Source organism: Triticum urartu, chromosome 2 (assembly GCF_003073215.2).
Source record: "Triticum urartu cultivar G1812 chromosome 2, Tu2.1, whole genome shotgun sequence".
Taxonomy (NCBI): domain Eukaryota; kingdom Viridiplantae; phylum Streptophyta; class Magnoliopsida; order Poales; family Poaceae; genus Triticum; species Triticum urartu.
The window spans coordinates 314209748-314233171 of NC_053023.1; the positions used below are offsets into that span (position 1 = coordinate 314209748).

The 23424-nt window shown below is 47.4% G+C and overlaps 2 protein-coding genes across 3 annotated transcripts; one reads left to right on the forward strand and one right to left on the reverse strand.

Annotated features, from left to right (window-relative positions):
* Window positions 1-10419: 10419 nt before the first annotated feature.
* On the reverse strand, window positions 10420-11959 carry LOC125537138. Of its 2 annotated transcripts, XM_048700433.1 has the most exons (3): window positions 11019-11956; window positions 10847-10893; window positions 10420-10750 (listed from the first exon to the last, which is right to left on the reverse strand). In XM_048700433.1, exons 1-3 carry the CDS (start codon window positions 11874-11876, stop codon window positions 10630-10632), a joined length of 1026 nt encoding a protein of 341 aa, XP_048556390.1. In that variant the 5' UTR covers window positions 11877-11956; the 3' UTR covers window positions 10420-10629. The 2 variants fall into 2 exon arrangements, with proteins under 2 accessions (XP_048556390.1, XP_048556388.1); XM_048700431.1 differs by having other exon boundaries at window positions 10420-10893; window positions 11019-11959.
* On the forward strand, window positions 11877-23145 carry LOC125536461 (3-oxo-5-alpha-steroid 4-dehydrogenase 1). The gene is given in 7 exon segments (XM_048699689.1): window positions 11877-11909; window positions 12039-12067; window positions 12069-12191; window positions 21791-21891; window positions 21894-21997; window positions 22670-23057; window positions 23060-23145. Coding segments are annotated over 7 exon segments (864 nt in total).
* Window positions 23146-23424: the final 279 nt, after the last annotated feature.

Here is a 23424-nt window from a genome sequence, read left to right on the forward strand (position 1 = left end):
GCACGGTCGAGAAGCTAATAGTGATCAAGAAGTGATCCTGAAACTACTTACGTTCAAGCATAACACGAGACCGTGTTCTCTTCCTGGACTCCGCCGAAAAGAGACCATCAAGGCTACACACGCGGTTGATTCATTTTAATTAAGTTAAGTGTCAAGTTCTCTATAACCGGACATTAACAAATTCCCATCTGCCCAACCGCGGGCATGACTTTCGAATGTTCAAACCCTGCAGGGGTGTCCCAACTTAGCCCATCACAAGCTCTCACGGTCAACCAAGGATATTCCTTCTCTCAGGAAGACCCGATCAGACTCGGACTCCCGGTTACAAGACATTTCAACAATGGTAAAACAAGACCAGCAAGACCGCCCGATGCGCCGACATCCCGATAGGAGCTGCACATATCTCGTTCTCAGGGCAACACCGGATGAACACTATACAGCTAAAACCAACCCTCAAGTTTTCCCGAGGTGGCGCCACAAGTGGCTTTGGTTCGGACCTACACTTAGAAGCACTGGCCCGGGGGGTTAAAATAAGATGACCCTCGGGTCTGCAGAACCCAAGGGAAGATGATAGGTTGTTAGGCAAATGTAAAACCAAGGTTGGGCCTTGCTGGAGGAGTTTTATTCAAAGTGAACTGTCAAGGGGTTCCCATAACACCCAACCGCGTAGGGGACGCAAAATCAAGGAACATAACACCAGTATGACGGAAACTAGGGCGGCAAGAGTGGAACAAAACACCAGGCATAAGGCTGAGCCTTCCACCCTTTACCAAGTATATAGATGCATTAAATTAAATAAGAGATATTGTGATATCCCAACATATCCATGTTCCAACATGGAACAAACTGCAACTTCACCTGCAACTAGAAACGCTATAAGAGAGGGCTAAGCAAAAGCGGTAACATAGCCAAACAACGGTTTGCTAGGAAAGGTGGGTTAGAGGCTTGACATGGCAAAATGGGAGGCTTGATATAGCAAGTGGTAGGTATCGCGGCATAGAAATAGAGGGATCAACTAGCAAGCAAAGATAGAAGTGATTTCGAGGGTATGATCATCTTGCCTGCAAAGTTCTCATAGTTGACGAAAGCTTGATCGTCGTAAGCGTACTCAATAGGTTCCTCGATCACGTACTCGTCTCCCGGCTCTACCCAAAGCAAGAACACAAGAAAAAGGACCAACAATCAATCACGATGCAATGCACAAGCAACATGATGCAAAACATGGCATGATATGCATGACATGATATGCAATGCATATGCGTGCTCCGGAAGGAAAAGATTGATCAAGGCATCAACTTGGCAAACCAAGTGTGCCGCTGGAAAGATGAGATGATTTCGGTCGAAAACAATATAAAGATCACCGGAATCGGATGCACGGCTTGCAAATGGCAAGCAAAACAATAATGGCACAATTCTGTAATTAACAACACGATGCCGTCTAGAATGCAACAAGAAACTAAACTACTGCACTCAAATATAGCAACAAAGCATATGGCAGTGATCTACTCAAGATGCTTGACAAATCGTGAACATTGAGCTATGGCTAAATCACACAAGAGCAGATTTAAACAAGCATGGGAAAAGTGCAAAAGATATCAGCTTCATAGACTGACATGCCAGGAATAACATCAGGAAGCAATGTTTAGAGCAAGCAAACAACATGCTACAGGAACATATCATAGCAAACAAAGGCAAGGAATGAAACTACTAAATGCATAGAACAAAAGTCCCTTACTGACCATGAGCCAAAAAGGCATAGAAAATATGATGGCACCCATGTAAACATAGCAAGTTTTATTAGCAGTTTCAGACTTAGCAGAAAACAGAGCATGGCATAAACAGAATTATGAAGGCATCTTTGCGAGCTCAAATCACTCATCACAAAGCCTTGAATGAAAAAACAAGCATAGCATCAGCAACAAGACATGTTCATGAAGCTAACCATGGAAAGAGCAAAAACATAGCATGCTTGGATCAACTACAACAACCATGGCAAAATTGATTAACATGTAAACAATCTGCCAGGAACATTTTATAGCAAAAGTAGATCAAGCTTAAGACATGCTAGAGCACTCCATAATTGCAAACAGGGGCATGGATGGATAGAGCATAACCATATGTCCAAAACATCCTTACTGAAGCAACTCAAAACAAGCATGGATCTCACTTTATCATCTAGTTTACATGGCATAAAAATAACAGCAGGGAAATGACTTAGCAAAATCCTAAGCCCCTGAAATCAGCAATACCACGAAGGCTACTTTGCATGCTTGTGATAGTCACCACATTGATCACAAAAATACATGACAAGTACCCCTGTAAAGATGGCATGGCATAGACCAAAACATATGTAGAGCTCATGCCCATATGCAGCACACAACAAATGTGGCAAAAAAGACAAATCCTCATACTCTGATAAGAAACATCACCTAACAATTTATAACACTCTTGCATCAATTATTTGGGCGTCAAGATGGACTCAAACAAGCATACCACAATGGAATGAAATGAAGAGCATCTCTCAAAGAACATTTTGATATATCATGCACATGAAATAGAGCTACGGTCATGGCGTTATGGCATGAGGAACATGGCATGAAAATGTTACAGACTTAGAGGAAATATACCCCTCGTACGAATTCGGGACGGAGTCGTACGGGGACGAAGTGGTGCACCACGGCTAAAGCTGTTTGGTTCGAGGGCTGAGGTCCTCCAGGCCACGGGTGGACGAGGCCGTCCTGGTCGGAGCTCGAGGACGGCCGCGGCGGCGCCGACAACGGAGGCGGAGCAGGGAGGCCGGCGAAATGGGGACGGGCGGATCCGGCGTGGGGGAAGCGGATCCCGGCGATGGAGGCGGAGATCTGGCCATGGAGATGGCGCGACATCCGGAGGAGTGCGGTGGCGGGGTCCGATGACCCACGGGCGGGCGGCGGAGGCGCGTGGACCTCTAGCGGGCGGCGGATCTTGGTAGCGCGGGCGCTGGGCAGAGCGGCGATGGGCGGCGGCGCGGTGAGGAGGTGGCGAGCATACGTGGCGGCGGTGCTGAGGCTAACGCGGGTGGCGCGCAGGCGAGAAGCTTGGGCATGGACGGGCCCGGTCGCGGCCCGGGGCGGGCCGGCCTCGGCCCCAGCGGGCTGCAGCGGTGGGGATAGAGAGGAGGCGCGATGGAGCGGAGCTGAGGGCGACGTGGCGATGCGGGATTGGGCACGGGGGCGGCGCTACTGAGGTGGCGCGATGGGATTTTCTGGACGGACGTGTCCGGCGGGCATGTCCGACGTAGTTGGACATGTCCGGCGGCGCGAGGAGGAAGACGCTAGGGTTTGGACTGCGATTTTGGACAGGGAAGACCTTTATATAGGTAGAGAGAGTTTGGAATGTCCAGATGAGGTGTAGTTTTCGACCACGCGATCGTGATCCGACGGCGGAGGACATGGAAGAGGTTTGGATGGGTTATTGGGCCGTTTTGGAGGGGTGTTGGGCTGCAACACACACGAGGCCTTTACGCTTCCCCGATTAACCGTTGGAGCATCAAACGGACTCCAAATGGCACGAAATTTGACAGGCGGTCTACTGGTGGTGTACCAAGGCCGCTTGGAAAATCTCGGTCCATTCCAGGAATGTTTAACACCCTCTCAAGAAAAGAGACAAAAGGGGGTGCGCCGGTGCAAGTAGGAGTGTCGGATTGCAAAACGGACAACGGAGAAAAAGCTCGGATGCATGAGACGAATACGTATGCAAATGAGATGCACATGAGGACATGATATGAAATGCATGACATGAACAAAAGCAAAACGAAGACAAAACCCAACCACGAAGGGAATCTCACAACACATCTCCGGAAAAAGGCAAGCGTCGGAGTTACAAATATGGAAAGCTGCATCCGGGGCGTTACAATTACATACAACAAGTCATCAACATACAACGACAACGAGCATACATGTTGGATTATAGATTATTTCCAACAAAACATTCTAGTAAATACTAAAGTTTTCTCACACAACAATTAAAAAAGTGATGAAATGAACTTCAGCTCAACCAATCATCGGCGTTGGAAACGCTTGCTTTGAACCATAACTGATTCTCTGGGAAGGGACGACTATTGTCAATCTCGAGACCAACACATGACTGATCATCCAGGCTGAAGCGGCCTATGTCAGGGCGCATATTGTGATAGCCAGGGTAGGGAACCATAACAATGTCCGAGGTATAGATACAGTTGCTTCTCATAAATGGTAGTAACATTGTGTCAACAACAGCTGGATCGCCTTTCACCATCATTGGATAGTTTTGTCCAAGGAAGAGTGAGTTTCTCCAAGACTATCAATACTGAACAAGGGAGAAGGTGTTGGCGCTAGCACACTAGTATCCATCCCGAATACCCTGCAATGGATATTGGAATAGGTCTCGAGAGTGCGACCATGGGAGACAACACCTGCTTCATTAGTAACATCAGCAGTGCCCTGTATACATACAAGAAGAGGTGATCCATCCTCATGCTCGTGATCATCACCATCATCATCTCCCCCTTGGTTATAAAAAATTTCAAGTATAGGTGGTCGAATGTTCATAGGACCTTGGAAACAAGAAGGTTAATTATTAAAGGGAAACTAGCTAACCCGCATGCATGTGGATGAAACAATTATAATTACCGTGGAAGATAAACGTATCGAAACCATAAGGATTCCATGCAAAAACAATGCCACGAGTGGTGGCAGCAAACACAATACCCTCGTATTGAATTGCATCACAGTACTCATCCCTGTACAAAAATTGATTTTTGATCAATATCCATCGAGGCATGGAAGTAAGGACGGCAACAAGCTTGTCGAAGATAGCAACAACTTCATAGTTCTTGTAATCCCAAGAGCGGTTGGGTACTCGACAAATTGCTATCTTCCGTAGACGACAGTCACCCTGATCGTATTTGAACGTACGTAGATCCTCTGTGTGCTCAACCTCAGGGCAGTCTGTGATTTTTGGAAGTGGAACCCGGTGACGAGTGTGCACATTCACAAGTTCCCACTCGCAGTTATACCCAATATAAACAACCCAATCTCCATTTGCGCCTACCCAAGCCTTACCCTCAAGCGATGGCATCTTAACATCACACGTGTCATTATCAAGCGGCATCAACTTGCACAAGGCGACGCTTCCATCGTCCCCAACCCGGCGACCAGCGTCATGGCAAAGAAGATAGGGGAGATCAAACCACTCCTGAACACTTGGGTTCTTTGCAATGATGTTATTTGTTGAGTCGAGAATGGACTTGAATGAACCTGGCATGCTAGCCGAGGTGATGACGTCGCACCAATCAATGAGTTCCTTCACCACGTCATCTTTCAGATTGGGGCAAGAATAACGGGGTCGTTTCCGGCCTATTCCATCCATGGAGAAGACGATTGAACAATGGCAGAAGGAATGGTTAAGGCAAATGGAGGGAGGAAGAGTGTGCGACAGTAGATCTAAATCGAGAGGGAAAGGCGAAGAGGCGGTGGACGGTTTCCACGGTACACAAAGAGGCTAGTGGGGAGAGAACGGTTGCCACGGAGGTCACACGCTTACGACAAGGCCGAGTGAACCGCATGCCGTATATCGCACACACCTTGATCTGGCTGACCATTTCTTTTGTGTTGCCTAATCACAAACAGTTCATCCGAGTGAATTGTATGATGTATATCGCACACGCAACTAAAATCCGAACCGTGTTTGATGCATCCATCATTGCAAACATTTTGCACCTTTTTTGACGGGTTTTTTACACCACTATTTGCAATTATTGCATCGCACACAGTTTCGTCGAAGGGTCTCTGATCGTAGGGTCGCGTTAGCAGCATCCTACAGTAGTGTTTCTTTTTGAGCTTTCATAAACTTATAGCTCTAGTGCATCCGTTGCATGACAATCCCTACTCACTCACATTGATATCTATTGATGGGCATCTCCATAGCCCGTTGATATGCCCAGTTGATATGAGACTATCTCCTTCTTTTTGTCTTCTCCACAACCACCTTATTCTATTCCACCTATAGTGCTATATCCATGGCTCATGCTCATGTATTGCGTGAAAGTTGAAAAAGTTTGAGAACATCAAAAGTATGAAACAATTGCTTGGCTTGTCATCGGGGTTGCATGATTTAATACTTTGTGTGATGAAGATGGAGCATAGCTAGACTATATGATTTTGTAGGGATAACTTTCTTTAGCCATGTTTTTTTTGAGAAGACATGATTGCTTTATTAGTATGCTTGAAGGATTATTGTTTTTATGTCAATATTAAACTTTTGTTTTGCATCTTATGGATCTGAAGATCCATGCCACAATTAAGAAAATTACATGGATAAATATGTTAGGTAGCATTCCACATCAAAAATTATTTTTTTATCATTTACCAACTTGAGGACGAGTAGGAATTAAGCTTGGGGATGCTTGATACATCTCCAATGTATCTATAATTTTTTATTGTTCCATGCTATTATATTATCTGTTTTGGATGTTTTATATCCATTAATATGCTATTTTATATTATTTTTGGGACTAATTTATTAACCTAGAGCCCAGTGCTAGTTTATGTTTTTTCCTTTTTTTTGAGTTTTGCGGAAAAGAAATATCAAACGGAGTCCAAATAGAAAAAAAATTACGATGATTTTTCTTGGACCGGAGGATACACGTAGGACTTGGAAACCAAGTCGGAAGAGTCCTGAGGCAACGGCAAGGGTGCAGGGCGTGCCCCCTGCCTTGTGGGTCCCTCGGAGCTCCTCCAACCCTATTCTTCGGCCTATAAATTCCTAAATATTCCAAACTACCAGAGGCGTCCACCAAAATACTTTTCCGCTGCCGTAACCTTCTGTTCCCGTGAGATCCCATCTTGGGGCCTTTTCTGGCATCCTGCGGAGGGGGATTCGGTCACGGAGGGCATCTACATCAACCCTATTGCCCTTTCGATGAAGTGTGAGTAGTTTACCACAGAACTACGGGTTCATAGCTAGTAGCTAGATGGCTTCTTCTCTCTCTTTGATTTTCAATACCATGTTCTCCTCGATGTTCTTGGAGATCTATCCGATGTAATCTTCTTTTGCGGTGTGTTTATCGAGATCGATGAATTGTGGATTTATGATCAGCTTATCTATGAATATTATTTGAATCTTCTCTGAATTCTTATATGCATGATTTGATGTCTTTGTATTTATCTTCGAATTATCAGTTTGTTTTGGCCAACTAGATTGTTTTTTTCTTGCAATGGGAGAGGTGCTTAGTTTTGGGTTCAATCTTGCGTGATTTCACCCAGTGAAAAACTAGGGGTAGAGAGACATGTATTGCATTGTTGCCATCAAGGGTAAAAAGATGGGGTTTTCATCATATTGCTTGAGTTTATCCCTCACCATCATGTCATCTTACTTAAGGCGATACTCCGTTCTTTATGAACTAAATACTCTAGATGCATGTTGGATAGCGGTCGATGTGTAGAGTAATAGTAGTAGATGCAAGCAGGAGTCGGTCTACTTGACATGGACGTGATGCCTATATTCATAATCATTGCCTTGGATATCGTCATAACTTTGCGTTTTTCTATCAATTGCTTGACAGTAATTTTTTTACCCACCGTATTATTTTCCTTCAAGAGAGAATCCTCTAGTGAAACCTATGGCCCCCGGGTCTATTTTCCTTTATATATTTTCAGATATATATACCAAAAATACCTTGCTACAATTTATTTACTTTTACATTTTAGTAATCTTTTATATCTATCTCTATCAGGTCTCACCTTTGCAAGTGACCATGAAGGGATTGACAACCCCTTTTTCGCGTTGGGTGCAAGTGTTTGATTGTTTGTGTAGGTGCATATATTGGGGACTTGCATGTTTCTCCTACTGGATTGATACATTGGTTCTTAACCGAGGGAAATACTTATCTCTACTTTGCTGCATCACCCTTTTTCTCTTCAAAGAAAAAAATAATGCAAGCTCAAGAAGTAGCAGCAAGTTTCTGTTCTTTCGCGATCCCATATGGAGGCCTTTTCCGACACTGCCGGGGGGGGGGGGGAATTGATCATAGAGGGATTCTACATCATCCTTGCCGTCTTTCGATGATGCGTGACTAGTTCACCACAAACCAATGGGTCCATAGCTAGTATCTAAATGGCTTATTCCCTCTCCTTGTTCTTCTATACAATGTTCTTCTCGATGTTCTTAGAGTTTTATCCGACGTAATATTCTTTTGGGGTGTGTTTGTTGGGACCCGATGAATTGTGGGTTTATGATCAAATTATTCATAAATATTAATTAATTCTTTTATGCATGATTATTATAGCATTATATTTCTCTCTGATCTATCTGTTTGGTTTGGCCAACTCGATTGATTTATCTTGCAATGGAAGAGGTGCCTTGTGATGGGTTTAATCTTGCGGTGCTCAATCCTAGTGACAGAAAGAGACATGAAACGTATTTGTATTGTTGCCATTAAGGATAAAAAGATGGGATTTATTCATATTCCTTGGGTTTACTTTGTCTACATCATGTCGTTTTGCTTAAGGCGTTACTCTATTTTATACTTAGTACTCTAGATGAATGCTGGATAGCGGTCGATGAGTGCAAGAGTAGTAGTAGATGCAGGTAGGAGTCGGTCTACTTGTCTCGGACATGATGCCTATATATATGATCATTGCCTTGAATATCATCATAACTATGTGCTTTTATACCAATTGCCCAACAGTAATTTGTTTACTCACCGTATGTTATGTGCTCTAGAGAGAAGCCTCTAGTGAAAACTATGGCCCCCGGATCTACTTTTATTATATATAAAAACACAAAAATACCTTGCTGCACTTTATTTTATTTTGCAATTTATCTATTTGCCTACCATTACAAGATTTGATCCTTGCAAATAACTGCCGAGGGAATGACAACCCCCTTGTTTGCAAAAAAAAATTATGTGTGCAGATGCCGCTAACGAGGTTCTGTGTGGTTCTTCTAATGGATTGATAACTTTGGCTCTTAACTGAGAGAAATACTTATCTCTACTATACTGCTTCATCCTCTCCTCTACGAGGAAATCCCAACACAGCTCACAAGCAACAATGCCATATGCATATGTGGTGTGCTTCAGTTGTGGAGACCCGGGCACCACATGAATAAGTGTGTGAAGCCATAAAGTTATTTTATCTGCAAGACAGTCACTCATAAAGAGGATGAATGCCCTGTTGGGAAGAAACCACACATTTCAGCTAGGTTTGTAGGCAGTGCTACTCCAGGCCTTGGTTTTTACCACCTCGATACTCCAGATGTCAATTTTCAACATCTGGGGTCAGTTAAGAATGTTGTCATTGTCTTTATTCAGTCTGGTGACATCTCCAAGGAGGAACTGTCTAAGGAAATTGCAGATATTTACATGACCAGGCCAATCAATGCCTTAGATAGATGGACTTTTCTAGTCAAATTCCCTCCTGAAATAGTAGTTGAAGAAGTTGCTTGATACCCCCTGTTTGGGTTGCAAAAGGATAATGTTACTGTCAAAGTAGAGGTCTGAAAAAGTAATATTGATGTTGAGGCCAAGTCGCACAAAATTTGGCTGAAATTGAGAAAGCTCAATCCCAAATGATGCGACTGACACATCCTGGACCAGATTATTTCCACCTTTGGGGTGCTCCTAGATATGGATTGACAACACAATTTCTAATTTTTTTTCTATGAAACTATTAGGGTCAGGATAGCTTGCCAATATTACACCAAGATATCCGAGGACACATTTTTTGGGATTGATGGGAAGCTTTTCAGGATCCAAGTTAAAGTTGAACCCCAGGCATACCAGTTGATGATTCTAACCCTACAATCCCACCCGCTGACAATCAGGTGTCTATGAACGCTGAAAAGGGTGATAACACTTTTGTAGAGGATAATGGATCTCATCGGAGCTCTCAGGCTGGCTCAGACAGTGGGTCACACACTGGTGTTGTAGCAAACAACTCAGGAATGTCAACCATGACCACTTCCACCGGTATGCTTTTGAGCCACACAACCCATCTCTCTTGTCTCCTTTGATGTCTTTTCAAACATAGTTATGCGAGACCTGCTATTATTTTTATTTTTAAAATCATTTTAAAAATGTTTCTCTCAATGAGCTGATGTGTAAACTATTGTGATTTCATTTTATGAATAGAGCCGGAGTCCCTATTATTTAAAGCGCATCTCCTTGGTACTCAGGCCGTTGGTTTATGCTCAGGTGGTTGCCCACGAGACGTGGCGTCATGGGAGCCTATCGCGTGAGTTATGATGGAGGATGCATGAGACACAGCACACGCACACGCGTACCTTTGACCCACCCAAAACAAACGGTGCGAATTAATTTTGCAGGCAGCATGCATATGCACACACGTACGGCCGTCCTATACATAAACGCGGCTTACTACTTTGGTCATTTCCGCGATGTGAAAAAAGACGTGCTGAGCCCACGCTTGTTTCAGACGTCTCATTCTTGTTAGTACATCCTTCCGTGATGGAAAGCTTCACAACCAACATGCAAGGAGAGTTCGTTACGTCATGAAAAGAGCGTGTGGTCTGGTCAGTGGACACCTGATGTTCTGAAGGAAAAAAACTAGACAAAGCTATGCAAAGATTCAAGCCACCTATCGACAGCTGCTATGAGTCCAACAGTGATCGCCGGCGGCGGTGCAGTGCAGCGGTGAATCTCTCCAGAAGCAGAAGCATGCCGAGCGCCGACGACAGGCCAAACGTCAGCCTGAGTGATACAGGGAACTTTCTGCCAGAAAAAAGAGAGAGAGATTCAGGGAACGTTCGCCCAGGTTCCATGGCGAGAAAACTGCCACTCAAAGACATAAGCGCCACTTGTGCGGACCTGGCCGTAAAACATCTCTTGCTCTTTAGGATCATGGAGAAGAAACACTGTACAAATTAAATGAATTTCAAGTTACTACAAAATAAACTTTGTGAACTGGAGATATATTAATAGCGTCAGAGAAAGACTGAGTCGTGGAACAGATACATGCACGCTGCTAGTAAGTAAGTACCTTGCAAATGGCGACCACGGAGAAACGCGGCTTCTGCACCATCGTGATGGCCGCGGATTCACGGCACAGGCGCCGTGCCATCTCCCTTGCTAGCACCACTCGCGCTGGCTCGGCTCGCAGCGCCGCCACCCCCCTCCGCGTGGCCGCCCTGTCCGCCTCCAGCGCCTCCACCCTCGCGTACAGCTCCAGAGCACCATCCACGCGCTCCTCTTCCGTGTACTCCACAGCCACAGCCTTCGTCGCGGCCGCGCACCCCATGTCTTTCGTGTACTCCAACTCCTCCGCAGGAGGCGGCGGGACCGACTTCTTGATCACCATGACATTCATGCCACTCTCGCCGCCGGCGCCGCTACTCTCCCTGTAGACCTCCGGTTCGATGTGTTCCCCGGGACGCTCCTCCTCGTGGTAACAGTTCTCGTCGGCGGGGCGGATGCCGTGGGCGTGAAGGAGGGCGAGGTAACCACCGGCGAGGGCTGATAGCGACGCGAGCTCGTTGTGGAGCTGCCGGTCGCGCTCGACGCGTCCCTCGGCCAGTCGGCGGAACTGACGCGCTTCCAGGAGAGCGGCCGCCTTCTCCCGCTGCAGCCGCTCGATCATCAACATGGTCTCGCGCGCCGCGGACTCCGCCGCACCGCGCTCCGCGTTCAGCTCAGCGCACAGCGCCGCTTCGTCTGTCTCCGCCGCATTCTTCTCCCCACGAAGCCCCTCGACCGCCTCCTCCAGCTCCTCCACCCTACGACCCAGCTCCCGCCGGCCCACCTCCCGGTCGCTCACGGGCGCGCGGCGCCTCACCGAGCGCCGCCACGCTGACGACATGGAGGTCGAAGCGGTGGTTGCGAATTGATGAGTCAAGAGCATATGTGGGCCTCCGGGCCCGGGCCATCCGATGGTGTGCGAGAGTTAGATGGAAACGAGAGGCGCGCCTGCTCCCCTCAACATGCTCCCATCTCAACACACCGAAAAGAAAATCTGAACACACCGAAAATCATTTTTTAAATAAAAGGGTCGATCCAGTGCTAGCTCCTACACCAAGGCCAAGTGGACAATCGAGAGAGAGATGTGGCCGTCGCTGCTGTACCCGCCGCGGGCGTCGGCCACCGTGACGGCGATGTCGGTGGTGTCGTTCGCGTCACTGGCGTCCGTGGGCCTCTCCGAGCTCCGCGGCCAGCACATGGCCTACTCCAAATTCTTCTCGAATACGCATGAGTGTGCGTATCATCTTTTATAGAAGAGAGGGGGAGCCTCAACCGCCATTGATGTTACAGAGTGTTAAACGCTACAGTAACAACAACACTAAATTTACAATCCACCGCTCCGCCTACAAACGCGGTGATTGGGATTACTCACTACCTACCCACCCTACCAGAAGTTCGAGCATGCTATCCACTTCGCCCTTCAATAAGCTCGCCTGCTGACAAGCCTTGCCTTCCGTGACGATGCGCCCGACTACCAGCTGTAGTGATGGAGAAGCGTCGTCGAAAACAATTGCATTCATGTGCTTCCACAACTCCCAAAGCCCTAGGGTATGAAGCGCCCGTAACTCCATCGGCTTACGAACGCCTGACGTTCTCGCTACACACCAATCCTTTATGGTGTCTTGGGCCGTTGGGGACCACCGCGGCTTCCCTAAGGCCGAGCACAGAGTCTCCAAACCGTTCTAGCGAACACGCACATCAGAAAGATGTGATCAATAGTTTCAACTTCCTGGTCACAGAACGGGCAGCCATCCTGGTACGGGAGGCTGCGACTGGCCAGTCTGTCCAAAGTCCAGCACCTATTTCTCATAGCCAACCAGGTGAAGAAGCGTCACTTCATAGGAGCCCGAGATCACTAGGAAAAGTCCGTCGTCGGTGCCACCTCCCTACCAACGAACCATGCAACATAAGCAAATCGGATCGAGAACTGTCCGTTTGGTTCCCAGGCCCAAGAAATGGCGTCGGGGACGTGCTCCTGAAGCTGGACCCCTTGCAGTCGCTGCCATACCTCCAGGTAATCCACCAGAGCCTCGTAGGCCATATCGGGGCTGATGTCCCGAGTCTAGGAGCCAAGTGAGTGTCAGGACCCCGATTCTAAGTCACGTCGATCTAGCCTGTAACACCTCATATCACTTTGCAGCCTCACGCACGGTATTCTCACGGGTGTCGCCTTACCATGGCCCGGGACCATTTGCGCCTTTTGGCTCACGTATATGATAGTGTCGCTAGCATCCATATGACAGAGAAATCACGCCGACATGACTAGTCGTGAACCCAAAGTGGCGCAAGCTTACGGGGACAGGCATACATGAACCAGCATCAAACGTGTCGGTCATCAGGGTGTGAATCCGGGCTGTAGCACCTGGGCTAACAGGACTCCGGGAACTCGGGCTGTAGCAGGCTAGCAGGACTCCGGAAGTCACCGCGTGACATTTCCCCGAAGGGACATACACAGGAACGAAGTGGATCACATGCCGGCCAGTCTAAGTGTTCCGGAGCAGTAGTAACTGGGCTAGCAGGACTCCGGTAAACCGGGCTGTAGCGGACTACCAAGGCTCAGTGGAAGCACCAGACTATATTTCCCCATAAGAGAGGCTACCAAGGATAAACAACTAGGTTGTCGGAGCCCACACATACCAAGCATTTCAATCATACACACAATATGCCCGATACGTGTAAATACAACATGACATCACAGCAAAACTCTACAACTCAACTATTTATTCATTAGGCTTCAAAGAGCCAGATATTACAAACATGGGTCTCATGACCCAACATACAGAGCATACAAGCAACAAGCACATGCAGAAGCTTAACTTGTCTGAGTACAGACAAGTACAAATGAAAAAGGGCTGAGAGGCCTGACTATCTACAAGACCCTGCCGAGGGCACAAGATCATAGTTGAGGTAACAAGCTAAACGTCGAAGTCCACACGGAACTGCTAGCGAGGCTGAAGTCTCTCTGCAAAACATAAATTAAGCAAACGTGAGTACAAATGTACTCAGCAAGACTTACATCAGAACTAACTACATATGCATTATTATCAACAAAGGGATGGTGGGGTTTAACTGCAGCAAGCCAGTTTTGACTCGGTGGCTATCCTAAACTCTTTTGAGGTGGCGCACACGAGTCCACATATTCACCATAACAATACACCACTATGGATCCGCTCCCGTCTCCCTATTAGAACGCCATCCCTAGCACTCACGCTTATCTTGCGCATTTTAGAGTATCCACTTTCACTTGTCTATGAACTGTACAGGCAACCAAGTAGTCCTTTACCGCGGACGCGACTAGTCAAATAGATGATGTTAACCCTACAGGGGTGTACTTCTTCATACACACTCTCACAACTTACTGTCGTTTACACGAGATGTACTCGGCAACCTTCAAGCGGAAGCCCAACGAGGGTGTCGGCCACGGCCTACCTAAACACTCAAGTCTCTAGTCCAGGTTTATCGCCTATCCAGGTTCCATCCGCAGGGAGTCCGGCCGAGGTTTCCACTTACGGCCCCGAACGATGTGTTCAGGGTTCCGAGACACCAAAACGGGCGCCCGACATACCCGGCCACGGTGTATCTACCGCATCATAGCCCACCCTTAGGGTCAGCGCTACGCACGGCCACCAACACATATCCTATAAACACCAGAAACTAGTTGCAACTCCTGGACAGAGGACTAGGGTGGTTAAGAAGCCGAGAGGGTATATTGGTTTCGGGCCCAATGCATGGTAGTAGCTGGTTCTTAAATCACACATACAGATCTCGGTGCTTAAGGACGGTTGCAATGAAACAACCCACCATGTACTCCTACATGGCCTCTCATCGATACCTTTACCAAATCGTGTTCACACACTTAGCTCACACGCAGTAGGACATGTTCATCACCATTCCAATCCATCCCCGATGAATCAGACATGACTCAACTCTAAGCAGTAACAGGCATGACAAATAAGCATGAATGAGTAGGCACATCAGGGCTCAAACAACTCCTACTCATGCTAGTGGGTTTCATCTATTTACTGTGGCAATGACAGGTCATGTAGAGGAAAAGGGGTTCAACTACTGCAGCATGTAACAGTTGAATCGTTATTGTACTAATAAAGTAAAAGAGACCAGGAGCGAGAGAGTAGGATTGTATCAGAATGAACAAGGGGGTTTTGCTTGCCTGGCACTTCTGAAGATGATATAGCTCTTCATCGGTGTCATCGAACTCATCGTCGGAACATACGTCTACTGAGGGGAAACAATCACCGGCAAACACAGAAAGAACACAATCAATGCAATGCACAATATGATGCATGATCATGACATGTCAATATGCTATGATTTGAGCTAATGCAGCTAAGAACATAAGGGTTTGAGTTGATTTGAACCAAAGGTTCAAATTCAAATTCAAACTAAGAACTTATAAAGTGCATAATCATGTTTTGATCTAAACAACAAGGTTAAGTTGTTTAAACATGCATGAAAATGGTATAGATTGATAGATTGGATTTTTCTGATCATTTTTCATATATTAATCTTTTCATTTGGAGTTACAGTTGATTTTCTATGATTTTTAGAAGTTTAGCCAATTTTCTGGAATTTCTGAATTATCTTAAATACAGAAACTATTTACTGCGTCAGCATGACTTCAGCATTGCGTCAGCAGGTCAACGGGGCACGGTCCAGGTCAAACCTGACGTGTGGGGGCCACACGTCGGCACCACCGGGTTGTTTAGCTCGCTGACCAGTGGGCCAGGTCAACGACCACATCCGCAGGGTCAACTCTGACGCGTGGGTCCCGCTAGGTTAATCTAAACTAAGCAGGAAATAAAACCTGAGGTTAATTAGGGCACGGGCCCATCCATCAGCGGCACAGGTCACTAACTAAAGACGATTAGCACCCAACTAATCGTGCCGCGTCAGCCACCGGAGTTTCACCGGCGATGACCACGGCCGACGGCGGAGGTGCACCATGCACTCGCTACGGGGCACCATTCGATGCGCGGTTTGCTCCTACGGGCTCCTGGGAGTGTGGCGCATCCAAAGCAACAAGCGGCAACAACTAGGGTGGCCGGAGCTGACGGCGGCGAGCTCTTTTGCGGCCGTCGGAGTTCGGCCGTTGCTCGAAATGGCGTTACAGGCGACGTGAGGAGCAGCGGGTGGCCGTGTTCGACTTGTGGGGATGTACTGAGTGCAGTGGTGAGCTCGGGTGCAAGCTTGCACGGCCGTGGCCACGGTAGCGACATGAACGGCGGCGAGGAGCGCTCGGCTCTGGTGGTAGCACGGTCTAGAGAGAGCAAAAGAGCGCGGGGAGAGAGGGGTTTGGTCCATGAGCTCACAGCGGTTCTAGTAGAGGCTACAGCGAGCTCGGAGGAGGTCCGAAGCGAGCGGGGCGGCGGAGGCAATCTCAGCGACCCAAGGAAGAATATGGCGTCGGGGGCGGCGCTTCGAGGCGTCCGGCATTGTGTAGCTCAGCAAGGGGGTCGAGGACGAGGTGGCGGAGCTTCTAGGCGCGTCGGTGAGGCATGGGGTGGACGGTAGCAGCGGGAACGGTGAGCGGCGCGATGACATGTTCGGGCGGCTGCGCGTGAGAAAGACAGAGGAGGGGAGAAGCACGGGAAGAGGTCGAGAGGATTCCAGGGGGGTGCGTGGCGTCGTCTGGAGTCGTCCAGGGCGTCGGCAGAAGCAGGAGGTGGCCGTTGGTGGCCGCTCGCATGCTAGAGCACCGCGGGCACACGCCCGTGCCTACTGGCGCGAGGAGGAAGGCGACAGAGGGGGCTGCGGTGGTGGACTGGGCCAGTTGGCTGGGCCAACCAGGTGGGCTGCATAGGTGAGGCCAGGTACTAACTCTCTCTCTCTCTCTCTCTCTCTCTCTCTCTCTCTCTCTTTTCCTGTATTTCTTTTTCTATTTCATTTCCTCTATTCTGATTTAGTTTAGCTACTAAATCATTTTAATAAATTCTGTAGGTTATTATGGCTTGCTAAAATATACACAAAGCCACTCACAAACTTCTAGAATTATTGGAGTTACATTTAGTATATATTAAATATAAATCCAAAGAAAATAATTATTGGATTAATTCGAATGGCCAAAATAAATGTTTCTGGGCTCCTAAAAATATTGGTTTGAATTTTACCTCCTGCCAGTATTTTTATAGAATAACAGGAACATTTTCTTGGACTCATTTGAGAAGATTTTAAAGTTGGTTATTTTTTAACTGAATTCTGAGGGTTTCAACAAACCTTAATTCAACTTTCAGAAATTTTAGACATGATGCATGAGTGCAGTTGCAACTATTTCACTCAGGTATTCTAGGGCTGTGACAACTCACCCCCACTAAACAAGAATCTCGTCCGGAGATTCAAGTCGTCAGGTAAGAAGACAGAGGGACACAAGCTAACACAATCTTCACGATCCAGATGTCTTTCTCGAGGGTGTTGATTCACTGCATCACCTTGACCGCGACGTCTTGCTTTGAGAACTACATCCAACATGACAACGAGTAGAAAGGAAGAATTTTAAAAGAATCAATCTTCGTGAGGTTCGAGCAACTTAGGATCATCTTAATGATCACAAGATCAACTCACAGAATGGGACATAGAAACATCTCTGGAGCTGAGAGGCAAAACATGCATCAGGAGGGACGGAAGAAACAATTTGACGAGGGTTTCAAAGTAGCAAGGAAAAATTACCATGATTCCATGACGGGGCGCCTTAGGGAAGGTGACTCGTAGAATTATTCCCTTAAGTGGCGAAAAGAATTACTTGTGATATGGAGATCATTGGAACTCTTTATACCAGCCTAAGGCAAATCACAACAATCGGTTGGCACAGTATGAAGGGATGGCATACCCGGACTAGAATGGATGATGTTGACTACCTTGTTGAAGACAACACAAGGGATGATTTTTGCTTATCATCGGAAATGGATGGAACCCGTTGTACGACCACTTTGAAGATGATCCTGATCAGTAATTACTGAGAAGGCTAGTCCATAGTAGGATGACACAATGGCGATGCAAGCTGAGAACAAAATGCAAATGCTGGGAATGATTCTAGTAACTAGGGAGAACCCAACAGTAGAGAGAGATTCCACTATTGGAAAGGTTATAGCATAACCAAGGAAACTAAGAGTGGATCCCAATTAATGCCGATGATAAATCCTAGTGATTGTGCATGCTCTTAAGACCTTGAGCATTCCCATATTCAACAAGTTTTACCAATATTCGTGTCAAGGATCCTGGCAACACAACATACTACCATGATGAATAATGGTGGAGGATGCAGATGCAAAGAAAGGTAACACTTTCTCAGAATTCACCTTAGCGAGGCCAAGGGATCAAAATCTGGAGGATCGACCGAGAGACATTTAGCACTCCGCTTCTAATGTTCTCCTTGGTGCGCTAGCGTAGCCCATTTATTGATATTTTTTGGTATCTAGAACATCAAGTAAAAGGTCGGATTTCGGGAACACAAGAATCCATAAGGAATAACTTCGGAAGTAAATCCTATGGAATGCTTATGGGGAGGTGACCTACTTTATCAATCAGGATACTACAATAATAGATCTTCCGACTGGGTGTGTTGGCCACGACATCCACTTTAGCAGGTTACAAAGAGACCAATATTATAATTCTTGGGGACGTCCCAACCATCATATCTGCCCGGGATTCAGATCTGGTTAGTAACAGGATACTTCAGACTCAACATGTTTGAAAAGAAGAGTTGCAACACAAATCGACGAGATAACATTGCGACATTCTCGGGAAATGAACTACGATAGCAAGCTCCAAAACATGAGCTAGTTCTTCTACACACATGTGAACACGCTGTCCCAGACAAGCATGACCACGTAGTAGTCTCATGATATAACACTACCGAGTTCAGGTTGGGAACCATCATCGAGGGTAATGAAGTCCTAGCATAAGTCATGATTCTTAAGAAGGAACTTCTTCTCCTTGAGCAAATCAATCAGTGGCTTGGTGTGCTAGGGAATACATATGGAGTGGAGGTAATTAATCTACCAAACCATATAATACCTTCGCACTTGCATATCTAACTTGGGATGATTCCAAAGGAAACAAAACAATGTTTCTCGAACTCACGGCGGCAGCTTGCACCAAATGCACATGAATTCAAGGAAGTCACTTCTTCCATCCAAGCATAAGCTTCATGAACGAAACACGAATGCATTGCTTACAAAGTTTTCAACACTAGGTTGATGTTCAACATGAATCATGGGGGAGACAAAATGCTGCTGATGGGCTCAACAACAATCCATCGAGGCTTCCCAATGATGAAATTCCACAACTATGTGAACCAGGTGATAGCATTGTTCAGACCAAAAGATATAATGGTGTAGGCTCGAGGAATCAACCACGAGTGAGACAACATTATGAACATCATTGGTACTAATTTGATTTGGTGATAGCCCATACTCAAATCAAGTTTTGATAAGACAATAGGTCCAACAACTGATCACAGGGACCAATCGATGAAGATATCATCTTTCTTCAACTAACACACAACACAAGGATATCCCTTTGAAACGAACTAAATTAGGTAATTTTTATCTTCCAACTCTCCAAGTTGTTGTTTAGCTTAACCAATATCAACTCTAGGCCAATGGTAATCTGCATAAGTATATTGCCAATCCACTTGTCATTCCACCTTTGGAGGTGCTTTGCGGTGGCCCGCAATTTATTGTTCAACACCATGTAGGGGTTGCCATCCGATGATGTGGAGTGCCACGCCTCCTGCGCCGTTTCCATGAAACCCGGGTCCTTGGGCCAGAAGGCTTCGAACTTGAAGCGTTTCCCATATTGGAAGTCAGCGTGCATGTCCACCAAAAGTGGGAAGTGGTCCGAGGCTGCTGAGCTCACCGCCATTAGGAAGCTAGAAGGGTATAAATCCTCCCAACAATTCGTCCCGAACACATGATCAATCCTTTCCAATGTCGCCCTGGACCTCTCGTTGGACCACGTATAGCGTCTCCCATTCAAGTATATCTCCTTGAGCTCCAGCTTATTAAGCTTGGACCGAAAACGGCTGATCATGTGGCGGTTGACAGAGTCGTTGTTCTTATCCTCCGGGTTGACTAGAAGATTGAAGTCGCCAACCAACAACCACGGGACAGCCAAAAGCTCTTGGACCTCCACCAATTCCCTCATGAATTCTACTTTGGCCACATCCTCCGAGGATGGTCCATACACACCCATTAGCCACCACACTAGTGCTCCCAAGGGCTGCACAAGGGCGGACAACGTGTTTTCCGAAAGGTGGGGGTTGGACAATGTAACCGCAAGCGGGTCCCAAGCTAACAAAATGCCGCCGCATGTCCCAATCGCTGGGAGGTAGTAAAAACTCTCAAATTTATTACCGAGGCATTGTTTGACAACCTCAAGTGTTACAACCTCCAACTTAGTTTCTTGGAAGCACACGATGCTAGGGTCAACCGAGGCCACCACTTGGAAGATAGCGTGCCGCCTCACCAGCAAGTTGAGCCCATGGACATTCCACAACAACATTTTTATCGGCTGTTCGGTCATAGAAACAGCCCGCAAAAACAACCATAGGAAAGGGTGTTAAACCCTCGCTCCTTCTACCTCGTCCTGCATCGGGAGGGCCGACGGCTCCCAACCAAAGAGCGCTAGTATGGCAGCGATGTGGGTATCATTCAGCGGCTGCTCGAACAGGCGGATGTATGCTTGCAGCGCCTCATCGCCAATTGTATCTCCTTCGTGGGCTAATCAGAGATTGTGGATGATCACTTGCTGTTGCTTGCTTGCCGCCAAGCCATGGGCCCTTCTTCTTGCCAAGCGCACGCTTCGCCTGGGTGTAGACAGATCCACTTGCCTCCGCTGCCGCGGATGCTTCGTCGGGGGGGGGCACGAGTTGCTGGATTTTGTAGGATGGGAGAAAGCGCCCTCTGGACTTGAGTGCAGAATGCATCAAAGCGTGCGCATGCAGCCATTTGGGACTCCTGCTGTGAGTGGGCCCCCTCCCCATTGTGTGTTAGGGACCGAACCTCCTCAGAGAGGCTGACCAGGAAAGTGTCCAACTCATGCACTTGTCCCATACAATGCGCGGTGGTGGCTGCCTCCGAGCTACACTGGCAATTGGACGAGGGAGGCGAGAGCTGCATGGGATCCGGTCCCTCCCCCAATCCGGGCTGGTTTTCGTGCACAGGATCTGCTGGCTCTGCATGCTCAGTTTCCATTTGCTGCATGTCCAATGCCCAATCCGTGTCGTCCTGTGGTGATACAAGAGATTGCATGTGGCGGGCCCCCGCGGATGTGGACAACTGAATTTTCCAGACGCGGAACGCTAGGGACGATCGTGCCAGATCCGAGGCGGCATGATCACTGGCCTCCTCCTGCTGTGCGTGGGAACCATGCCACCGCGGCAGCGTCACCGAGGCGGGAGGCCCCACCTCCACTTGGCTAGCACGGGGAGAAGCCGAGCCACGGCTGGACTCTGGGCCCACACCGCTTTCAGCCAGAGCCCGCTTGTCTTCCACACTGGTCTCCATGCACCTGCCCGCTGACGGGGCCCCTTGTACCAACTCGATCACACTTTAGGTGTCATTCCCTGTCCCCATTGTGACGCCATCACAACCAGCAGAACGCGCGGGCTACCGAACCTCCGCCGATATTTGAACTGGCCGTGCCCTCTCCGGTGGTGAGGTGTCCACCAGCCTGGCGGGCGGCGCCGGCCGATTGCCAGGGCGGGCGGGAGGTTGGGCGAGCGCAGGTGCCTGCCCATGGTGGCCAGCACTGGGGTGCTAGAAGCTAGGCGGGACGACTAACGACCTACTCCAAGTTCTGGCCCGTCATGTCTGGACAGCAGCAAAAGAAGGGAGGCACCGGTGGCGCGCAGCTGTCGGACCATGACGGGATGCTGGTGGCCTACGCGCTGCCGCGGCGTCCTTCGTCGTGCCGGGTGCCGTGGAAGGGCTGCGCGCGGAGCTCCTCGTCGCCGCGCTAGCCGTCCACTTCCTCAAGCGTGTCCTCAAGGTAAAGGTCTTGTTCAAGATTTACTTGGGAAAAAAATACTCTCTTTGTCCCGAAATACTCGTCGGAGAACTAGACAAAAATAGATGTATATAGAATTTAAATACATCTAGATATATCCATTTCTCCAACAAATAGTTCTGAACAAAGAGAGTACTAACGAAGAACTGGTCTTTAGGTGCCACAAAAAGTATCGGAAATCATGTACTTCAACCATGTTTTTCCCCTGACCGAGACATGTTATAGAAGTGGGGTTCACATCTTGGATGAAATTGACAAGAAAATCAGGAATTTTAGTGCATTTCGGTTAATCGATTGTGGTGACACATGAATTTGAGTCAAATTAAACAAAATGCAAACTTATTTCATCAAACTTTATTTGAATTGGAGTTGAATATTTTCTCTCATTTGACTGAAAAATGGGAAGAGAAATCCAGGAAGAGAAATCTCTGTGTTTTCAACAAGGTTCAATGGTAGTTGAAACCTAAAAGAAAAACCTGAGGACTAAACTTCACAATAATTTGATGATCTCCAATTTTTTATAGGTTTATTGAAAACAAATCGTGTTCCAATAGAGGCATGAATATTGTTCCATTACAATCTAGTACTTCCTCCATTTCAAAATAAGTTTCCTGGTTTTAGTTCAAACCACTACTTAATTTGCTCTTTTACAAGGTACTCTTCATCCACGGGTACAGTAGAAACATGCTACTCAACACGGCGCTCACCATCTCCTCCAGCTACCTGCTCAGCGCCATCACCATGATCTACGCGCGACACCTCGCCGTCGAACTCCCTGACCATACAACGGACCTCCTCTACCCAGGCGTCCTCCTCTTGGCCGTTGGCATCGCCGGCAACTTCTACCACCACTATCTCATCTTGCAACTTAGGAAGGGAGGTGACAACGATACAGGGTACAAGATCCCCAAAGGCGGGCTCTTCGAGTTCATCACCTGCCCGCACTACCTCTTCGAGATCACCGGATTCTTCGGGTTCGCGATGATCTCGCAAACGGTTTATGCGCTCGCAATGGCCTCTGGCATGGCAGGCTACCTCATCGGCGAAGCTTCGCCACCCAAAGATGGTAAGAATCCAAGTTCGAGGAGTTCCCGGCTAGCATTAAGGCTCTGGTGCCCTATATCTTGTAGTGAGCCAGCTAATTGGTTGACAACCGGTTTGTCTATTCACAAGCAGTCTCATATTTATCTAACATCGGCGACCATTCTAAGCCTTTGTGTCTGTCGACCCCTAATATTCATCTCACTCCATACATAAACTACCGACTAAAAATAATAATTGATGCTGGACATTTTGCTAAACTGCACACGCTGAAAAAACATAGCTTGCAGAATGTTCGTTCTTCATGTTTCAAAGACTTAAGAAATTATGGTCCATACATCAAACAAAATCCATTAGGGCATTTCTAA

Excerpts from the sequence above, each read along its gene's own strand:
- LOC125537138 (XM_048700431.1), bottom strand. The coding sequence starts at position 11,876 with ATGCTCTTGACTCATCAATTCGCAACCACCGCTTCGACCTCCATGTCG. Across the intron at positions 10,894-11,018 it reads CCGTGGTCGCCATTTGCAAG|TGTTTCTTCTCCATGATCCT; the intron begins GTACTTACTTAC and ends TAATTTGTACAG.